The 22327-nt window shown below is 41.4% G+C and overlaps 2 protein-coding genes across 2 annotated transcripts in view; both read left to right on the top strand.

Moving 5' to 3' along the window:
• bmi1a (bmi1 polycomb ring finger oncogene 1a) overlaps nt 1-8140 on the top strand; it is an 8429-nt gene extending 289 nt beyond the window's left edge. Inside the window, exons 1-10 of the mRNA XM_079754963.1 lie at nt 1-37; nt 3310-3441; nt 3692-3788; nt 4474-4529; nt 4865-4915; nt 5125-5233; nt 5558-5603; nt 5979-6077; nt 6199-6279; nt 6742-8140. The exon at nt 1-37 is cut by the window's left edge and continues 289 nt beyond it. Of these exons, the coding sequence (XP_079611089.1) occupies nt 3330-3441; nt 3692-3788; nt 4474-4529; nt 4865-4915; nt 5125-5233; nt 5558-5603; nt 5979-6077; nt 6199-6279; nt 6742-7083 (993 nt within the window). The 5' untranslated portion in view covers nt 1-37; nt 3310-3329 and the 3' untranslated portion in view covers nt 7084-8140. The remainder of the gene's footprint in view (nt 38-3309; nt 3442-3691; nt 3789-4473; nt 4530-4864; nt 4916-5124; nt 5234-5557; nt 5604-5978; nt 6078-6198; nt 6280-6741) is intronic.
• An 8250-nt stretch (nt 8141-16390) lies between these two features.
• pdia4 (protein disulfide isomerase family A, member 4) lies at nt 16391-22246 on the top strand. Its single transcript, XM_079755027.1, has 10 exons — nt 16391-16675; nt 16950-17136; nt 17288-17493; nt 17597-17735; nt 18589-18794; nt 19245-19403; nt 19894-20045; nt 20310-20466; nt 20963-21196; nt 21497-22246. The coding sequence occupies exons 1-10, from the start codon at nt 16600-16602 to the stop codon at nt 21907-21909; spliced, it is 1929 nt and encodes a 642-aa protein (XP_079611153.1). The 5' UTR covers nt 16391-16599; the 3' UTR covers nt 21910-22246.
• Nucleotides 22247-22327: the final 81 nt, after the last annotated feature.

The following is a 22327-nucleotide window of genomic DNA, read 5'->3' on the forward strand; positions in this document are numbered from 1 at the left end:
GGCTCCGATCTCACGGATTATCCCATCGAGCCACCGGGTACGTAATGTTCGATAGCGCGTCTCACCGACGGACCGAATGGTATGATGATGTTGTGGCACAGCTTGCGGTGTGTCGAAGGGTTTGTGTCGAAACGATCCGCCAGTGGATGCGGGGTATCGACTGACTGCTGGTTCCAGCGCTCCTCCAACGGTGCGCTTTGTGTCACCGTTCCAAGAAATGTTATTTTATTGCGCACGCGAAAACGCTGTTCCATCGGCGATTATCAGGTTACCACTGTGCCTTTTTACAGAGTGTGTTGTTTAGGAAGGTTTTGGACCAGTCTGTGTGGTATGGCGTTTGGATTTCTTTAAACCGGCCAATCTGCTGCGATCAGGACACGGACGGGTCTGTCTGAAGCACCGTCCAACCCGCCGAGCAGTGTTTTAATACTTTAATTGACACGCTGACTTCTGATTTTATAGAATTTGGATCTGTAGAGTGTAGTGGAGATGGTGGTGAGTTGTTTTTACTCATATTCCGTCGTGTCTCGTTTTTATTAACTTGTGTTCCCGCTTTGGTGGAAGCCTCAGACGTGACAAGTGTCCTCCATTTCAAATATGATCTTCAATTATCTTTGACGCTTTTAGATTCCTGTGGTTCGACAAGGACATGTTGATTTATTCTTTAACCTTTCCGACACCTGGTGTATTGCAAGCTTGTTTTGATGGGTCGCATTGTTTACAAAAATAAAAATGTACTTGATAGGTCGGTCGGTTGAGACAATGTGTCGATAAGCAAGCATCCAAGGCATCACTTCTAATGCATTGGCTCAAAGCTGACTGTGTACACTATTATTGGGGGTCATCACAAAGGTTTTATTACGTATGCGTGATTTTTTATTCTCTTTATTTAATGCATTTTTTCAAAATAACCCAAGCTCTGCCGAGACGAGCTTTCGTTGTTCAACATTTAAAATCACGTATTGTTGTGAACGTCTAGCTCTGAAAACACAGTCAAATCCAACTGTCCACCATCGTGGCTCGTCATTAGTCCAAAAAAAAAAAATGAAATCCACAAGCCATATTCTAAATGGACTTCCCACGTCGAGGGAACGCGAAGGCAGAGGTGACAGAGCAGTGACGGATCATCATAATATGGATCTTTAACAGCCTGCCATTTTGGTTGACGGAACACAGTGAGTGCGACTGTCAGCAGAACAGAGTATAAAAGATGGCTTTGGATATTTCCTACTGCGAATAAGCCATTTAAAAGAGAACCGGGATCATACACGGGCTGGCACTGACCAGAGTACTTCAGTGGACATTTCACATAGACTACAGACTAGAGTCTATGCATTGAGCCCATTTCTTTTTTGAAGCAGCATTTATTCTACTGCCAACACTGTCCACCATCACGCCTGCAAGTATTTCCACAAAAACCGACACGGCGAACCCACTACGACACATAAGAATTATAAACAGACCCCAACTTATTGTGTCTGCGTTCCGTGGGCCTAACAGAGCTGACACAATGCTCAATTATTTTTTATAATACGCCCTCGATAAACGGCCATGCCATGTAGGTTTTCACCATGAGTTTTCACTGAAAGCGTCAATTTTTTTAAAAACAGAAATAAAAAAAGGTGTATGCTATGGGGCCCCTGTATCACCGGGAGGACGTTACAGTGGGCCCCAGAGCGACAGCAGTTGTGTCAACAAATGCATCGATTAATGGCGTCACTGTTAGGATGCATTTTTGCAATAGGCTTCTTTGGAAACGTGTTCGTTTAAAAAGTTGCTCACACGTTCGTCCATCGAAATGCAACATTACCGAGGGGCGAGTTGATTGGGTCATATTATCGGTGGCCATTGAGACAAGCTCACTCTCTCGTTTGGTGTGTGTGCCTCAGATATAGTTTTTATTGTGTTAGATTGTCGGTGGCTTGTGAGTCATCCTCACTTCCTCGTTGGGTTTGTGTCCCTCAGATATAGCTTTGTGATAAGTTTCCCCTTTGAATCCACTGGACGATGGATGTAGTTGACGGGCATTGGGAGGACTGTTGGACTGCTGCCCAACAAAGCTCCCATCGGTCGACAACCTCCCTCAATGTAGGCTGATGTTACCCCCTTCACACTGCAACTTTACTGGTCATTTGAGGGCACTTGCATTGGCTCATTGTGTAGAAATATCGGGAGAGGATGGGCGGATGAAACGAATTACGTTCTAACTCTGTGTGTGTGTTTGTGTGTGTGTGTGTGTGTGTGTGAGAGTGTGTGAGAGAGAGAGAGTGTGTGTGTGTGTGTGTGTGTGTGAGAGAGAGTGTGAGTGTGAGTGAGATAAGTTATGCTGGCAGCACACGCACGCTGGGGAAAACGTTCGAGATCCTCTGCGAGGAGAGGATGGCTTTGTTTCAGAACGCATCCGCGCGACTCCAACGTTTCACCAAGCGACGAGCACACATGCGTGCGTTACAGTTCCTCACTCCCCGCTTTGAAAGAAGCCTATCGGTCGGTTCGGAAGATACGTGCCTTTTTCCCCCCACAAAATGGCAGCCATGCTGGTAGCCCTGGCGGACTGAGCGCTGGTGGAGGGACGGGGGGGAAACATCCACTCCCACCGTGCTCGTGCTCGCCACCCCTCCGCTGGTTATGGTGCGATGGCTTTTCCGCGCGAGTCGAGTCGCGGTGCACATACACACACCCTCTCCTGACGACTGGCTCCACGCCAGACGCCGTGCGCTTTTTTTTTTTTTTTAAAGCGACGGAAGTTGCCATAGAAACGCAAATATCCCCCCTCCCCTTATGTGTGTCACACACCTGACAGTGAACGAGCGTCTCCTCTCGCGCCCCCTCCGTGGTCGATCCGCAGCTCCTATATAGCTCATTACTTGTTTTATATGACGCAGGCGGCGACGTCAAACGAAATTAAACGATGTCGGATGTCCGCGCTGCACGCAACGTGTTCGTTTGTTTTTCATTTGCTAACTTGTGACCTTTGCCAACGTCAACCAACTCGGCAATCGAGTTTTTTTTTTTTTTGCACACACGTTTGTTTATTTATCTATCCCCACCGTCTGTCACATAAGTGATTCATTTATGTAGCCCCTTCATCAACCAGCGATTGTTGCCTTTCCGTATTGTAGTAGCGTCAACAATGATGTTGCTTTAACGCAGTCAGAGCAACAATGGGAAAGCCCAAATGGTTGTGGTTGTTCTACTTTGCAAACTGTCCTGCAGTAAAAAAAATAAAAACCCCAAGATGTTCCTCCCTCCCGTCGCTTTATTTTTTTTTTGTGTGACGAAATAATAAATCCGTCTTCTCCTCCGCAGGTCTGTTTGGGTATTTTGCCATGCATCGAACCACCAGAATAAAGATCACGGAGCTGAACCCACACCTCATGTGCGTCCTGTGCGGGGGATATTTCATCGACGCGACCACCATCATCGAATGCCTGCATTCATGTGAGGGAAATCTTCAATGCTTACAATTCTGTCATTTGCAAGCTTAATGACATACTGCGTAAATGGCTGGTTGTGCATGGTTGTTAACATGATATTAATTATTGTTTTATGTAATACAATTTCGAGCTTTTTGCTTGGGGAAAAAAAATACATGGACTAATTGGAAGAGGGTGTAACGTCATCATTTACCTCACGTTATTTATGCAGTGAGGGAAAATACATGTTGTCTAATTTAAACGTCTTCTTTCAGTCTGCAAGATGTGTATTGTGCGATACCTGGAGACAAGCAAATATTGTCCAATCTGTGATGTGCAAGTGCACAAAACCAAGCCTCTTCTCAACATTAGGTGAGACCACAGCCATGTCTTTACCTTCAGCAGCGCTGGATAGTTGTTCATAAGCTGGATAATGCAAAATAAATAAACACGTATGTGTTGAGATTCATTTGTTATTTAGTTGTGTGTTTGCATGTAATGTATTGTATGGAAGTGCCTGCTTCTAAAGTCATTTCGCTGTCCCCTTTTTTGCTCTTAACCACGTTCCACTTACTGGGATTAGTTTGATTAGTTCTAGTTGGTCTGTGTCAGAAAGGGTCAAAGAGGCTCTGTTGTAAGGCGTGGGTGTGGCAAATCTGTTGGAATCTTTGCTTGCCAAATAGGCCTGCACAGAAAGAGAAAATGAAAAAATGACGCCTGCAAGTCTTTTGAAATGTACTACACATTTGCCTACAGAAGAGAACAAATGTACCTTCTGTGTTATTAAGAGGCAAACAGGGTTTGTTTTCATCCTTTCTCTGCTACGAGGTCCATGATATTTGTACATTGCCCAAAAGTGTGTTTGAATTCCAAACCACATAACCTGGAGTTTGCTCGCTCTCGCTCTCCTGGAGTTAATGTCACTCTCTCGCTCTCACTAACTCTCCTGGAGTGAATGTCACTCTCTCGCTCTCACTAACTCTCCTGGAGTGAATGTCGCTCACTCGCTCTCTCTTGCCCTCCTGGAGTTAATGTCTCTCTCTCGCTCTCTCCCTAGGTCTGACAAAACGCTGCAGGACATTGTCTATAAGCTGGTTCCAGGCCTCTTCAAAAGTAAGCAGAACCACAACATTGCAGAGTAGGAGATCTGCCAACTGCACATAGACCTCAAACAAACTCTTACATGCTGTCCGCAGACAAAACAGTTCAGCTTAAATTATGATGCTACTTCTGGTCTATTGGGTTAAATCCCCTTTTAGTCAACGACCCAAAACAAGCACCATTGCATGGGTTGTTTTGCTTAAATTGGAAGCCAACCGAATGAACAGAATTGAACACGTTTAGAACAAACCAGATTTATTATTGCCTATATAAGATGGGTGTGTCCACTGAATGTTGACGTGTCTGTTTTCAATGACTGTTCCTGTTCTGTTTCCTCCTTTCTGTAGATGAGATGAAGAGGAGGAGAGACTTCTATGCAGCACACCCCTCTGTAGATGGTGCGTAATGGTCTAGTCCGTGTGCATGAGAAATGTTGTGTTCAAAGCTGGTGTATCACATTGGCAAACTTGGTTGTAATATAATTCTACCATACAGTGTCTGGTGCACCAGCACATGGCTAATTATCTCCAGTTTGAATGTACCCACGAACTGTTGTTGTTGTTGTTGTTGTCGTTTCATTGTGTGTGTGTTTGTGTGTTTAATGCAGCTACGAATGGATCGAATGAGGATCGCGGAGAGGTGGCCGACGAAGACAAGCGAATCATCACAGACGATGAGATCATCAGTCTCTCCATTGAGTTCTTTGACCAGAACAGGTAGGATCCTTTTATTACTTTAAAAACTTCAGAAACGCTAAATGCTTTGCTGAGATTTAAGCAAAGAATAGCTTTCTCTTAATTGTACTTTACATTCTCAAAACTGTTTGAAACTTGATAAATGTACATGTATGTTCTGTATACCCCAGAGAAAAACTTTTTCAATATTCAGTTTCAATATTTTGGACTATTTGTATAGAAATAATGTATTATATTTGGGGGACAGGTAATTCATATTTTGCTTTAATCTAATAAAGTGTAATGAATAAGTTGGCTCACATCTTAACTGCCTTATTTTGTGAATTACCCTTTTCATTTATTTAGGGTTAAACTCGGTGTTGTCCCAGATGACAAGCCCACTAAAGAACAGGTAAATATTCGTTTTTTCATACATGGTTTGTAGCCGATCTATATTTGTAATTTTATCTTCTTCAAAACATACTTGTTAGCAATTCATTCAAGCGATGAACCACTTGAATATTGACAGATCATCCCCTCTGATACATTTGTATATTTGGTTGTAAGGTTGACAATTTGGTTCTCAATTTTAAAGTATCTCGACATAATTAATATTTTACTTTTATTTTAGAACTAATACAAAGATGTTTTATAAACTAGTTGTAAAAAACGACTGCTGAAATCTACATGCGTTCATTCTTTGTCCCCATAGTTTTTTGTTCAAAAAACTATGGGGACAAAGAAAAAAAAAAAAAAAAAAACTTAATAGAAATGTGTTTAACTGCAGGTGGCCAACAAGAGGTATCTTCAGTGTCCAGCCGCCATGACAGTCATGCACTTAAGGAAGTTCCTGCGCAGTAAAATGGATATCCCCAACACCTACCAGGTAAGATAAGTCCCATTCATCTGTGCTGGTTGCTTTGTACCACAAAAAGCAGAAAATGTGTTGACTGCTTTAGTCACAGATGCATTATTCATAAGCCTGCATTTCTACTTTATATTTGTAGGTTGAAGTCATGTATGAAGATGAACCACTAAAAGATTACTACACACTAATGGATATAGCCTATATCTACACTTGGAGACGGGTAAGCATGTTTCTCTCCTTAACTCCAACTTTGTGGGTTTAGTTTAGTGTGAAAAACAACTATACAATACATACAAAGCACTTACTCTACAATTAGGCCTTAATAGTTTCTATTATGTTGGTATTGGTAAAACGGTGTACTGAGCATTATTATGTAATGTTATAGTCTTCATGTGGTTGACATTTATTAAAAATTAACAAGACTTGTTTGAATCGACAATAGCTTGTCTTAGCATATTGGTGGTAGGATATAAGGTAGGCCTGTATGGCCTAAAGTTTGTGACACAACAAATCAAATGCAGGTCCCTGTGAATAATATTATGTAGGATAGTATGACCCTCATTTTGTTTTAAAACCACGCAAGAGTAAAAAATATATATTGTTTAAATCTTTGGGGTAGGAGTGCAGACAGTTTTTGCCCCAATGTTCAATGTTTTAAACCTCAAACTTTTCTCTTTTAAAGAATGGCCCGTTACCTTTGAAATACCGAGTCAGACCCAACTGCAAGAAGATGAAGCTGAGTACCACACAACCAGAGGCCCCGAACAGCACCGGCCGATCTGGCCCGGAAAGCGACTTTGCGAGCGACAAAGCCAGCAGTCCAGCCGGCGTCCCCTCCACGTCCTCGTCGTTGCCGAGCCCAAGTACGCCGGCGCAGTCGCCGCACCCACAGTTCACCCCCAATGCTGCCAACAACCAGAACGGCGCTCCCAGTTTAACCCCCCTCGCCCAGAGTCGGCCGTACCCATTCGGCATCAAATCACGGAAGATGTCTGTCAACGGATCGTCCGCCTCCTCTGGATGACCTCGCGTAATGACGCAGGCTTTTTCGCAGCCCACGAAAGACGCGCTCCTCTGATGTTTTCATGCCAATGTAGTTCCATCGTGTAGTCTCTCTTACGTCACTCTCGCCGTCTCAAAGGGCCATTGTTCGACATACTCTAATGAGGGGTGGAAGTTGAACGTAGTAGAAAAATGAAACATTTGGCCTGTTCCTTTTTTTTTTATGGAGTTTATCCATGGGAAATGTTTTGTGTCAAAGTGTAGACAGAAGAACTGCATTTAACCTGTAGGCCTACCTATTCCCCATAAGCTATGTTTTATTTTACGAATGTGGTTGATGGATGTCTTTTGTCTTTTTTAATTTGATGTTTGATTTCCTTTTTACTTTTTGTTGTCGAGTCAAACATATTGATATGACTATTTTAGGTGTGCCGGGTTAACCTATTTGAAAATGTCAGTTAAGCATGCCTATTATAGCCTAACACTTTTTTTCTTCTCAGAAAAATTCTATATAGCCTATATCAGAAGGGTTAGTCTATATGCTCGTCGCCCCCCCCCCCCCCCCCCCCCCCCTAAAATTGTCGTTTTTTTTATAATCTATATATTTTTAGAAAAGTTTCAACGAAAGTTTAGCCTCTTTGGGAGAATTATAGGCTGACTTTGGTTGACGTAGGCTGGTGGTTCACTGCTCTGTGCAGAAGAAAAACTTCAAGAGAGTTCTCTTAATTTGCCTTTTTACTGGAAACGTACACGTTTAGCCTCTTCGTAGCTGCAGTTGAATCCAAACGCTTTCATCCGCCTCTTTTAAAATGTACGCGGTTTTTAGAAAAATCTCCTGTAAATAGAAGAAAATGCATATTTAATCATCGACGACTTTGTTTTTATGTTCCTTTTATTCCGTGGGAATGACAGGCTCTTACACGAATAAGCACCTCACCTGCATTTCATGCTCAACGAATGATGTTCTGTTGTCTCCGGTGTTTTCTCCGTATTTGTATCGCTTGATTGTATGGACAACTATTGTATTGTTACTGTTGCACAGTATAAAAACATCTAAATAAAACATTTTACACTTGTAACAGATTTGCACACTTTTTTAAATCCTTGAACAGACTGAAGAGTCTCTGCTCACGCCAACCTACAATTTGAGAAGGAAAAGTCCCCCAAAACAAGAGCTTCGTCTGAATTTATTTCATTCCATTGACGTTTGGAATCCTACATTTTGCTTTAGAAAACTATCGGGCGTGATTGTTTTGTTTATTATTTAAATGAAAACGCATCTGAACCGCATTTAATTCCGTGGAAAATCGACGGGATTAAAAAATATAGCTGCATTATCTTGGCCAAAGATAATACATTTGAATATATATAAATCATAACATAGGGTTATACAAAATGAATAGTTTACCCTTAACATCCACATCTTTGATTAATTAACGAGTGGGCATATCTAATATAGGCCGATACGAATTGTGCCTTTATCACGTGAATCTTTTTCGGCCTGTTCCAAATAGCCTGTGTAGGCTACCTCAAATCCTATTTGACTCGGTTAAAATAAGTGATTAGGAAAGGAACATAGGTCCAATACAGCCAACAAATATCCCTCAGTTCAGCTGCAGAATTTTCAATGATTTTTACCTTTTTTGCTCAATGAATTAAGGGCTTAAATAGTTGGTTATTTTGTATCTGCATATGAATAAATAGCCTTACAAAATAATTAATATGGGCCTAATATAATCGAACCGTTTACATCTGATTCATTTACTCTCTTAGAAATCACACAATATAATGATAATATACTTTATTCGTTCTATTTATTAGGTTATTAGGTTATTATGTAACTATTATAATAGTCCTATTATAGTATCATGTTTTGTTTGTAATTATTATAATTATATAATTTATTATTGAATTGTTTATGAAGCCTCTTTGCTGTTCTTTACGAGTCACACAAACAAACACACACACACACACACACACACACACACACACACACACACACACACACACACACACACACACACACACACACACTCATTTTGGAAGAGCTTAAGGGTGAAAAAAGTTTGGAACACAACTGAGATATGCCAATCCTTAGAAATGTCATTGGCTACTTTCCCTGAAATAAGTATTTGTTTCAAGTAGGTCATGTTGATTCCAGTGTCGCAACTAGGGCGGTTTTTTTGTGTTTTTCCTCTGTAGCTTAGTCAAAGATAAAAAATGTACAACCTGCCCCGCAATCCAGCGTTAAGGTGGTGAACCCATGGAGAGGCTTGACATAATGACGTTATGCTTCTATTGGTGTCATGAACTGGTTTACTTTCAAGGAAATCCTGTAAAGGTTGAAACGTTTATAGAGGATTTAAATTCTTTAGCCATCAACTTACAAGTTGATGCCTGATCTAGAGCAGCAACTAGACCTGTCCCTGAACCTGTGATTCCTATATATATATTATATCAGTGCGCGTGTGTCTTGGGCTTGCAGTCACATGTTCCTCTAATTAAATCAATTGAAAGAATGAGAGTTTAACGCAGACTGCATGCATCTCGTTGAAGGCTATTATTCAGGAGTATAAAATAATACAAGGGTGTTACGCTACATTATCCGTTACCTGTGATTAAATGACACCTCCCCAAAGGTAGGCTATAATGCAAGAGTTAAGCCAAACTGAACTAATTATCCTACAAATGAAATTAATAAAAACAAAATCGACACATGTCATGGAGTAGGTCTTTGTTAGTGAATTATTTGCATGGCTGTCATTGGCGTTTTTCTCAATGCTGTTGTCAATATAGTTTATAAAAAAATACGTATTCGATTGCTCATCTGTTTGTTGTTTGCCATCGACACAGAATGAGTAAGGCAGAATGCTACCTACTACTCAAATGTTATTCAAGTATAGGCCCAAAGTCCTTTAAAATGTTTTAAAGGATTTTTAATTGCAGATCCACTTGAGTGGACCTGGATTCATTATTAGGCTATAACCTTACTTTGGTGGTTTCATTCATTTTTCCATTTGAATTAAATGGTTGAATGCAGACTATATACCTACTACATGGTTTCACTTGAGTCCCTGAAATCCCTATTCATAACGTTTGTATTTCTACATTTTCCAACTTCGAAAAACTGCTCATACATAGTTTATACGTTTTAACTCATGCTTGTTAAGTAGGCTAGGTTATATGAATGCTTAATTGTACATTACAACGTGTTATTTAGTAAGGTGTTGTGGCAAGATAAAAGTTGATCGATCGCATTAGGGGGCCAAGGACAAAGTGCGAGCCAACTTATTGAAATGATGACTTATTTTTTATAATAAACAATTATATGGCTATAGCTTTATTGGTCTATAGGCCTACTGTTGCACTTTTTTATTTTCTTGTTGTGCTAAATCACTAAATGTAAATATTTGGTTTTGTGATGCAAATAGTTACATTTTTATGATACAAATAATTAATAAATATGCTTTATTTACAAGTGTACATTTATTCCACTAAATGGACGCACCCTTTCATTCGAGTTTCCAGAGGGAAATGTAAGCTTATGTGTTTTAATAAGGTGGCATAAAGTATGTCGCTTGTAATTAATTAATGCCTTTACAATTTATTTATTTTTACTAAATCGTCTAAACTACTACACCTGGTGGCGATTTGTGGTAATGCCCCTTTTAGCAAACGGAATAGAGTGTCTATGTTTCTACATTTTGTTTTAAAAAAATTGATATAAAATGATGTATAAAAATACATATTATATATATAAAAAAGGAGATCTTTCTCACTCTGTAAAAAAAGAACGATACCTGCTTTTGCTCTATAGACAGTGACTATAGTTAATTGAAGACCTGACGGAGATTCAAGATAGAGGAAGCGAAACGATTAGACAAACGAAAAAGCGGATAAGCGAACCAGCAGTATGGGAGGTGAGGTGAGGCAAAGCTAACTGTGATCCTCTCTGGCACCGCCGCCTATCTCCACGGATGGAACCACGCACGTCCATGCGTTTCCAATGCGGTGGCTGCAAACGTCGATTTACGTAGCCCCTGAGTAGTGTACATGGGAAAAAAAAACGCTCTCTGGTTATAGCAACAGAAAGCATTCGTAAAACCAAGTCGATGTTTTTATGTTAAAAACAAAGCTTTTTTAATTTCTTTATTCATTTTTTAAATAGGCTACATAAGGCCTATACAATATGTTCCTATAATAATAATTGTGCCATGCAATTCACTAAAACCGAATGAAATAAAAACGTTTTTGAAAGATGCTGTAGGACACATTGAAGAGATCTCTTTGGGGGAAAAGCCATAACCAAGGGTGACTGAGTGAATGGCTCTGTGAGAATATCTGTGCCAGTTGAATAAACCCTGCCCCTGTTTGAGACAATTTAGATTTTTGACCGCTCCCTTATCATTTGTGACCAATCAGGGCATCTCTTCACTGATTGGTTTGGGAATTTCATATAAGCTGTCATTCACAGTGAATGCAACACTTCCCAGGTAATTGATTTTTTATTTATTTTGCGCTCTTCTTCTCGTTTCTGCTCTCTCTATTTACAACTATCAAACATTACCCACAACACATTTATAGTAAGCTGTATGTCAGTACTTATTTTTGTAAATCGTAAATCAATGATTGCGATTTGGTGTTTAATTTTGCTGTTGATGGCTGACTTATTAGTCAAATCTATAGATGTTATGCCGGACCGGTGATTGTTATTTTACAAGCTTGGAGCATATGCTTGTGTTCAGTGTGAACGAAGCTATTGCTCCTTGTATTCCTGATAAGCAAATGCAAATACAATGTTATGTTACGTTTTATTTTTAACAATCCAACCTCTAATCTTCACATTCCTGAAGGATTTCCCACCACAGTAAGTTATTGTTCTATTTAGTGAAATGTATTCTGTCAAGATGAATAAAAATTTCATTGTTGTTTTGGTAGAATTTTTGGTAGAATTTCTAAATTGGGTATTTTGCTCACGTTTATTAACATCATTATTCTCATCAGTATTCTTATTCTTATTATTGTTTATTTGTTTATTTGTAAGGGACATGCAACATTCAAATTTGCTTTGGCTACAAACATAATACAACTGAAAATGCTTCTCCAACTGTCAAACAATCATTACAGTTACATTTTACAGTTTAAAACCATTAAACTGGAAACTCAAGACATTTATAGCATGAACTGGAGTACCCTACACACATTCTGACTAGTTGATGTCACGATTACTAAGGTTAAGCAGGACTTGGCTGTTGTAGAAAACATTGTAGAATCCTGATTCAGCTTTAGGTAGGTAGAACATTCCAGAGGGCTGTGCCTCCTATTGAAAGTGTAGATTGAGCAAAGTAGGTCTTACAGTGGCTAATTCTATAGTTTCCTACTGAGCTGATTTGGCTGTGAATTGCAGTATAGTTAAGTTATGAAAATGTGTAAAGGATATTGCCAAAGTGCATTCAAGGAAACCTTTTGCTGTCAGAACTTCTGGCTAGTGAGCTCCTTATCAGATTAAGTGCTTACTGGGTTACCTTCTCATGGCCACTTGGCAGGGAAAGCAGAAATCACTGTGCATGAACCTTCTCTCGTTCATTTGGTTCTGTTGGCCTTTAAAAGACGACAATGAAAACTGCTCAAAACAAAACCCTTTTTGAGACTTTTGATTAAATTTTGAAGCATAGTAATTTAATCAACTTCACTTGGTCTAACTCCTGATAGGACTTTCGACCTCACACCCATTCTAACTGTGTCCTGTCATTATATCTTCTGTTACTTGGAAAGCAGGAATTTTTGGAAGCAAAATTAATTTGAATTGTACATTATCTTCAACTTCTTTTGAAAAGTTTCTTTGGAGGTTTATAAAAAAATGCTAAAGTCACTGTTGCTATTTCTTCATTAAAAGAACAGGAACAAAGTTTGATTGATGAGGCAAAGCATCTTGTTATATAGCGGCCATGCATTTAAATGATTGAACATTAGAATAATAGTCATGTACACAGAAGGATAGGTAAACATGACACAGCATGAGTCAGAACAGATTCTCAAATAATTGTTGACCAAATAATGCTTAACATCAAATGGGATCAACAAAAAATGGCTTTTCTTTTTCATTGGTGGTGTTCACTAAACTTGTAAGCTAGATCCATAATTATAGACAATGACTATGTCTGCAATCATCTTCAACAGCTATCATTAGCTATGTTTCTTTTTTATTTCATGAAAGTTGAGGAAAAACATATGAATTAAGATTAAGACCATTTTTTAAAGTTGTAACCTCTTCGCTAAACACCAGTTATATTGAATACTTGATAAATGTGATGATATCATCTCTAACTTGCTGGTACATTGTTTTTCTATGTGATCCTATTAAACATATATGATCCGTCATTTACCTAGATTTCTTAATGCATGGTTCCCAAATAGTAGTTCACAAAAGAATATAGTGTAAGTGTAGCCATGCTCAGTCTTAACATGTAAGGGAAACATCACCTGCTATCAGGGGTCGCCCCAATTTCTTATATAAAAGGCAGACTCAAACGGCCCAACCACTACAGGGAGCAGCATAAACCCTCAACATGATAGGGTAAGCAAAGGGAAAGACCCTTGAGCAATCAATGGATCTCTTACTTATAACCGGTAGAAGAAGATCTCTGTCCATCTTGAACAATAGAGGAGGAGATAGAGTTTAAAAGGGAGGCATTTGTTTGATTATACTATCTGTGTAAAGGTGTACAGGTGGAACCAGGTAATACATTTTCCAAAATGAATAAATAAAGAAAAGTAAAAATAACATTGCAAGGTCAGGGTATATATATAACATAACTTTTTTTCATCTGAATAAATTGGGTTAAAATAAAAGTATAATAATAGTGCAAAACAAATATTTTAAATGTTATAAAGATGATTTTCTTTCCTTTTTATCAAATATTCTTAATTTCAATAAAACTGATACAGGTAGACCTATTAATAGTAAATAATATAATATTAAAAGTTATTCTTCAAATTGTAGATTAGATTCAAGGTTTCCCTTACCTCCACAAGTAAACCATTAAAGACCTTTTTGAAAAAGTAGGTAGATGTCACATGGGGTCAGCGAGGTCAAAATGGGGCGGGGGCGTCTTTTGACAGACGTGCAAATAGGGCGTGAGCATACTGCTTAGTGTGTCAGAACACCAACTGCCGACGTGTTCTTGTCAATATCATTTAGGAGATTGCCTAAGCGAAGCATACATTTTAGGCCTACTCTGGTGGTTATTTAACTGCCTTATCTCGACATGCTTAAACTCTGACAAGCCAAAAAAAAAAAACTTGAATTTGTCACAATCAAACCTATAATAAAATAAAGAAATAATTTGTGTGTGACTGAGGTGGATATACGTGTAGAATTGCTTTCTCGAAAGAAGGGGTTTTATAGCCAACTTCAAACTGAAAACACAAAAATTAACAAAGAACACTGAGGGGCATAATTCAACTGAAAACAGGTGAAGGGGATTACTGGAGTCGGATAGTAATTAGTGGTGCGTTAGCCAATGGTGACATCTAGTGGCGTGGTAGGGGATAGGCGCAGGAACTGAACTCTTTTTTGTAAAAGCTTGCATTTTATTATTTATTTAGTGGTAACTCTTTTTGTAACGACGTGATATTGATACTGTATGTGTAATTTTTTGGTAAATGTGTGTGTGTTTGTGTTCTTCCATCTGAAATATGATTAATAACTGCAGAGGAATTATAAGAGGCATTCCCCAGTATGGGATAGATTGGACAGGGACAACATCGTCCCTGTCCATAAGTGGCGAGAACTTCTTTAATTGATTATAAAGACAAGATGCCTTCATCAAAGAAATCAGTTTGTACAAAGGTTATTTTAGTCAATGATCCATGTGGTAAAACTTCATAGATGAGGTATTAATCATCAAAGCATATTTACTTGTCAATGTTCGATTGTTTTATTTTTACAACATCATTACCAAAAAAAAAAAGTGATGAAATACTTTTGCTTGTTGTGAAAGAAAGATATTGACCGTCCAAAGAATATTTCCCAGCGTAGCCTCTGATGACCCATGGGGTTGCCCATGGCAACTGCCAACAGGTGAACAGGGCCAAGGACCAATGCCTTACACAAAAGAAAGAAGTAATGAATGATAAAAAAACCCACTTATTTAATATTTTGTTCTGCCTCTTCCCCGCTCATGCTGCATGCCATTACATTGGAAAATTAGCGGCGATATTTCAAGCAAGAACATACACAGGTGCAAAATTGTGATTTTGTGTGAGTCTGTGTGTGTGTGTTTGTGTGTGTGTGAGAGATAGTTGCATGTGTGTGTGTGTGTGTTTGTTTGTGTGTGTGTTTGTGTGTGTTTGTGTACGTGTGTGTGTGTGTGTGTGTGTTTGTGTGTGTGAGAGACAGAGAGAGCGAGAGAGAGAAAGGGAGAGAGAGAGAGCTTGCCAAATACACTTAACATATCCCAAAGCCCAAACTGCAAGGGCAAGCTCACCTTTCAATGTCAAGCAAACACACAACTCAGCAACATGAAGCCCATACCCGAGCACTCCATTTCTCTGGTTCAGTCAATGTAGCAGTGAGTTAACCAGCTCAGTGCCACACGCCACCAAGGGGGCCGTGTGTGTGTGTGAATGTGTGTGTGTGTGTCAAGACGTAGAGTATATAAAACCACACATATTTACACTTCAGAAACAGATCTAGTGCATATCCTGTTCCATGTTTGTTTAAAAGAACCAACACCCACCTTCTTCACGTCCGTCACACCCCCTCTCTCTCTCTCTCACACACACACACACACGCACACACTTATTGAAAAAACACATTCAAATGAAATGCACATGCAAATACATTGGTATCCATCCATCCATATCCCCTCTGAGTGCCATCCACAATTAACCATAAGGATGCATTCTACCCTTTCTACTAGTGAAGTAGTAATACTAGTGAAGAGGATGACGTGAATCTAACTAAACCACGGGATGTTAATGTGAAACTAATATGACGCAAGATTGAGATCTTGAGGTGAAAAACCTCATTGCATTGAAATAAACCACAAGAACATAATCTGTTCAGAGAACAACACAGCATCATTGTACATGTGCGTTAACACTTTAAATTCGCACAAATCTGAGTAACAACAAAGTTGAAAACACTAAAATACTGAGATAGGTAGAAAATTCCCCCATGCAGCAGGAAATAATAAGTGGTGGATCGCCCAATCACATCCCCAAACGTATAGGACCATGGACTTGAGTGGCGAAACCCGATTGGATGACAGTCGACGACGAGGACCAATCAGAACGTGGCAAGTCAGAGAAGTTCAGGAGGCGGTGTCTGGCGTGCGAGTTTGTATGAATTGACAAACCCAGGGCATACATCATCAAACGTTTGGATTGAACTTGATCCGTCCACTTTGGTGACGCTTACTTGATGACATTCATCAGTTGTATTATCTAGGTGAGCCTGACTTGCAGCAGAAGCAGCCTGTGCTTCATTAAGCGGACTATAAAGAACCCCCCAGCCCCCCGCAACGTTGTAACAATGAGGAAGATTGCACTGCTTCTGATTGTGTTGCTCGGGATCGCCCACTTTGCAACGGTCGTCAGGTGTGAAGATGGTAAGTGTTGGCTAGTTTTTGCGATTATAGATTTTAAAAAAAAAGAACCAATCGCTGATGCATGCCTTGGTATACGTTTCCTGTTCAGTTTAGCATGGTGGAGCTTCCACTAGCATCGCTAAGATTGCTGTGGCTTTGGTTGTGGCTGCATGCTTCATGTCTAACCCATGCTATTGCAAATATGAAGACAACGCAAGTCCCCTCCTTTTTGTGTGTTGCTTCTTTAAATCATGAACTTGGTTGTGGGGTTGCTGAGTTGATGTCCTTGTTGAAGATGATACCGGAGCGATAGACGAGGCCAGCGACGACGAAGGAGAGGAGAGTGACAGTGATGAGGAAGAGGATGAAGATACTGGGACTGAAGTGAAGGAGGAGGATGGGGTTCTGGTGCTCACTGACGGCAACTTCGACACCTTCATCGAGGGGAAGGATACCGTGCTGGTGGAGTTTTACGCGCCATGGTACACCATTACATAGTGCATTGTCTTTCCATCTTCAAATTATAAACATTGAGTTTGATTACTTGCATCAGAGTCAGCAATACGCTAACTAGTTTCATCAAAGAACAACTTTATCTAATGGGTCTGTCTGGGTTGTTTTCCCCCTAATCAGGTGTGGACATTGCAAGTCGTTTACCCCCACGTATGTGAAAATAGCCAAAGCCCTGAAGGAGAGCGATCCCCCGATCCCCGTGGCCAAGGTGGACGCCACCAAGGCCACTGAGGTGGCGGGACGCTTCGACGTGTCCGGGTATCCTACCTTCAAGATCCTGAAGAACGGGAAACCGGTGGACTACGATGGCGCCAGGTCAGAAGAGGGTAAGAAATATGGCGACCGAACACATTGTGCTAATTTGCATATGTAGATGACATGGAAATGGCGCCACCTTTTTTGACTCCCAATCGACTGTTTTGGTTGCAGCCATGGTTGCCAAAGTCCTGGAGGTAGCTCAGCCTGACTGGGCGCCCCCACCGGAGGCCGTCCTGGTGTTGACTAAGGACAACTTTGATGAGACGGTGAACAACGCTGACATCATCCTGGTGGAGTTCTACGCTCCATGGTCAGTCCACACAGACGACAAATGAACCAATTAGAGAAGGGGAAATTAAGTAAAGAAGCAGTAAAGCAAGCAAGTTGGTAGTTGGAGAGATGTTTACTGTTTCGCGTGGCTGCATTTGGCTTGAGGTGACTGGTCAAAATAATATGAATTTAAAATATGCTTGATATCTTACAAGAATCAACATCAACCGCAGGCAAGACGGAGCTCCTCAAAGCCACACACACCGTGGCATATATATTGATGTCCCTGAAGCTTAACCCTCTCTGACGGGGACATCAAAATCAAGGATGCAATAAGAGGACTGTGTGTTGAGAAACATCAGTAGGCCTTTATCTCCGCCATGTCATACACTATGCAGTGTCCATGGTTCCCATGACAAAGATAGGCGATTGTGATTAGTTAAACAGATTTATTAATGAATAGACTAACGACTAAAGCCCACAGAATAATAAAACTGTTGCGAATATACGGAATGTTCATTGGCAAAATAGAAATGGAACCCAATCAAGTTCAATGTATAAGGACCTTTGGACTAAGTGCCTTAATACAACTCATAAATGTAAGAATCTCATCACTTGACTTGACACTTGGCTAGTTGTTAGAAAGTGAAGGTTGATGGAGGGGGGGGGAGAATTCAGTTGGTTGCAATCTTCCACCTCAACACTAGTTGCTACAAATCTTTCCAACCTGGACCCTTAATACAAACGTGATGATGCTGAAATGCACCACCTAAAGCCCCATCAACGGTACACAATGATGCGTACGTCGGTTCTACCACACTCAGCGCTGCACTGTAACCGTTGTGACCCCCCCCCCCCCCCCCCCCCCCCCCCCCCCCCCCCCCCCCACGCAGGTGCGGACACTGCAAGTCCCTGGCCCCCGAGTACGAGAAGGCGGCGCAGGAGCTGAGCAAGCGCACGCCCCCCATCCCGCTGGCCAAGGTGGACGCCACGGTGGAGAACGAGCTGGCCCAGCGCTTCGGCGTCACCGGCTACCCCGACCTCAAGATCTTCAGGAGGGGCAAGGCCTACGACTACACCGGACCCCGGGAGAAGTTCGGTACGCCAGCCCCTTTTTTAAACCTGTCGTTCGGACACTTCACAGGCCGTCAGAAAGGATTCAGTGTTTTGCATTTTGTTTACCAAAGAACGTAAGCCTCAGCCTAAGAACCACACCATCATGTGTTGATATGGTGCAATAAAGTAAAGGCAAGTCTACCTGGAATTAGATGCATATGAGAGAACCACTAACTATAGAGATGCCAGTACATTGCACATATACATACGGTATATCCCATTGCATGTATTCATACATGCACCAACAGTCAGACACAAACACGCTGACAAACTACGTACCGTGTCACTTACATGGGGAACACTTGACCTAGAAGGGAACTATTTTCGTCAGACATCTTCCTAGTGAATTCCGTCCTTCCCGTGTTGACTGTGCTCGTGGCCACTCGTCGTCATTGTTCTTCATGCTTCATCTGTTGTGCCTCCTCTCCTCCAGGTATCGTGGAGCACATGAACGAGCAGTCGGGCCCGCCCTCCAAGCCGGTCCAGGCCGCCAGGCAGGTGCAGGAGCTAGTGAAGGACGGCGACGACGCCGTCATCGTGGGCGTGTTCTCCGGCGACCAGGACCCCGCCTTTGAGATCTACATGGAGGCCTGTTAGTATATGTGGCTATATGGTTGTGGTGTTTTGTGTAGGAGTTGTGCTTTCATTTATTGGTTTGATATTGTGTTTACTTGTTGGATAATCTCCGCATTCTACATGCTGTGTGGGGCAAAAGCACACTAACTGTTGGCATACCTTAATTTGATTCATAAGATATAGAATTCCAAAGATGCAACATACGAGTGTTATATATTCATAATGATAAAATAATTTCATAATGTTAAAGGGGTGATATTATGCCAAGGATTTGAATGTAATTAGCCATTACAAGACGAAAAGGCTGATTTTCAAACGGTTTGTAATGGCTTATCACACCAGATGGCATGATAGCACTTAAAATATTTTCCCTCCATAAGTAACTGACTAAAATCATCAAATACGCCTGTCATTCCTTATTTATGACAACAGAGGGAGCCCTATCTCTGGGGATTAGAGATTCCACCAAACTTGGCTGCTGTGCTCACTGCTGTTTGTCCTCCCAGGTAACTCCCTGAGGGAAGACTACAAGTTCCTCCACTCCTTCAGCTCCGACGTGGCCAAGCTGCTCAAGGCCTCCCCCGGCCAAGTCATCCTGGTTCAGCCTGAGAAGTTCCGCTCCAAGTTTGAGCCGGCCTCACACACATTCCCGGTCACGGTATGTCTTTCAAAAGAAAAATAATGCCTTTTTTTTTTTAAACTGTTTTTCTTCCTTTTTAGCATTGTTTAACTATAATTGCATGATTCCTTATTTTTTTTCTTTGCCGATTTAAGTGTACCATATGCTGCAACTGTGGTTTCTATTTATCTTGCTCTCTAAAGACAATATAAAATGAACCATAACTCCTAACTTTAAGCGTAAAAACCTAAAGACAAACCACCCCATCATTTTGACCCTGGGCCTCCCTATCCATCCTCGTAGGAGTCCACGCCCGTGTCGGACGTGCAGGACTTCTTCAAGAAGAACGCGGTGCCGCTGGTGGGCCACAGGAAGCAGAGCAACGACGCCAAGCGCTACGCCAAGAGGCCCCTGGTGGTGGTCTACTACGGCGTGGACTTCAGCTTCGACTACAGGAAGGGTGAGTCGTGAGAAGGCCACCCGCCCCATGTGAACATTAATGGTTGCTCTCCCCCTGCACAGCCTGATCTTATGCTGCTGTCGCTTTTTCAACTTGCATCGTAAGTAAATGGCGCATTGTTTCATGATCAGAGGTCCTAGTGGCTTGGATTGATTCGTTGTTTGTTCATGATGTTCAGAGATCCTAGGGGCTTGGATTGATGCTCACTGCTCATGCAGAATCAGTACTTAGCAGGGGAAAAACTAGTAGTGGTGAAGTTTTTCTTATCGCCAATTGTTTGCACATTAGATAATTTAAACCAATTATGGAATCTTAGGTTTGTAATATCAGCTCTTATATGACCTGTACATAAGTACAGGACAGAAGTCTTGTTTTAAACACATTTTGTAATGCCCATAAATAAAAGAAAACATGGTTATAAAGCTGTATAAAACCAAATGGTATTATATAAAGTTAGCCTGTCTGCTAAACCCTGTCCTGTCTCTCCAATCTGCAGCAACACAGTTCTGGAGGTCAAAGGTTTTGGAGGTGGCCAAGGACTTCCCCGAGTACACCTTTGCCATCGCGGACGAGGAGGACTATGCTGAGGAGCTGAAGAGCCTGGAGCTGAGCGACAGCGGCGAGGAGGTCAACGTGGGGATCCTGGGAGAGAACGGAAAGAAGTTCGCCATGGAGCCCGAAGAGTTTGACGCAGAGGTGCTCAGGGAATTTGTCATGGCCTTCAAGAAAGGTAAGTTCCTTATCCTCAAATAACATGGTGGAATTTGGCTGGTACATAGTTCATTTTAACGTGTTAAAAAGTGTTAATGTGTAATAAGGAGGGATCCCCCACACTGCGTTCCTTCCCAAGATTTCTTCCTTGCCCTCTGGGGGGCTGGGCTCAGGGGGGTGTCATAAATATACAGCCTGTTAAGCCCTAAGTTATTTTTCAATCTCAAGGTTCATGCCTTGCTTAATCAGATCAAAAATCTAAACTGGACTGTTCTTGTTCCGAAATTAAACGATCTGTTTGTTCCCCGTGTGTCTCCAGGCAAGGTGCAGCCCATCATCAAGTCCCAGCCGCTGCCCAAGAACAATAAGGGGCCCGTGAAGGTGGTGGTGGGCAAGAACTTTGACGCAATCGTCATGGACACCAAGAAGGACGTCCTGATCGAGTTCTACGCACCGTGGTGCGGCCACTGCAAGAAGCTGGAGCCCGACTACCTCGCCCTGGGCAAGAAGTACAAGGGCCACAAGGACATCGTCATCGCCAAGATGGACGCCACTGCCAACGACGTGCCGCACGACAGCTACAAAACGGAGGGCTTCCCCACGATATACCTGGCGCCCAGCAACGGCAAACAGAAGCCAATCAAATTCGAGGGCGGGGACAGAACACTCGACGGCTTCAGTAAGTTCCTGGAGGAGCACGCCACGAAGCTGTCGAAGAAAGACGAACTTTGAGAGGGCTTTTCTCTCCGGCCAAAAGTAGCCGAGAACTCTTTGTGATGCTAGCGCCGAGTCTTCCAGGGGCGCAAAGCGCAGCCCTCGCGAGGCTGAGGGGTTGCCGAGGGACACCGTGTTACTGTGTTGCTATGACAACAGTGTTGGACCATTTATAATTTTCGTTTGAACCATAAGAGATTTTTACTTTGATCCATTTCTAAAAGCATGTTAATGCACTGTGTTGGAGAATTGGTCTTTTTAAATAAAATTCTAAAAAAGACGAGGCTTTTGGTATTTGCATTGAAACATACGTAATGATTTTTTAGAATGACATTCCTGGATCGCCAATACTACATGAAAGACTATGAATAAAAAACAAATCAAGTTTCATTAAATCCTTTTATTTTTTTTTCTATTTAAATTACATTTTTACAAG

The sequence above is a fragment of the Pollachius pollachius genome (assembly GCF_949987615.1).
Source record: "Pollachius pollachius genome assembly, chromosome: 17".
In the NCBI taxonomy this organism is placed as follows: domain Eukaryota; kingdom Metazoa; phylum Chordata; class Actinopteri; order Gadiformes; family Gadidae; genus Pollachius; species Pollachius pollachius.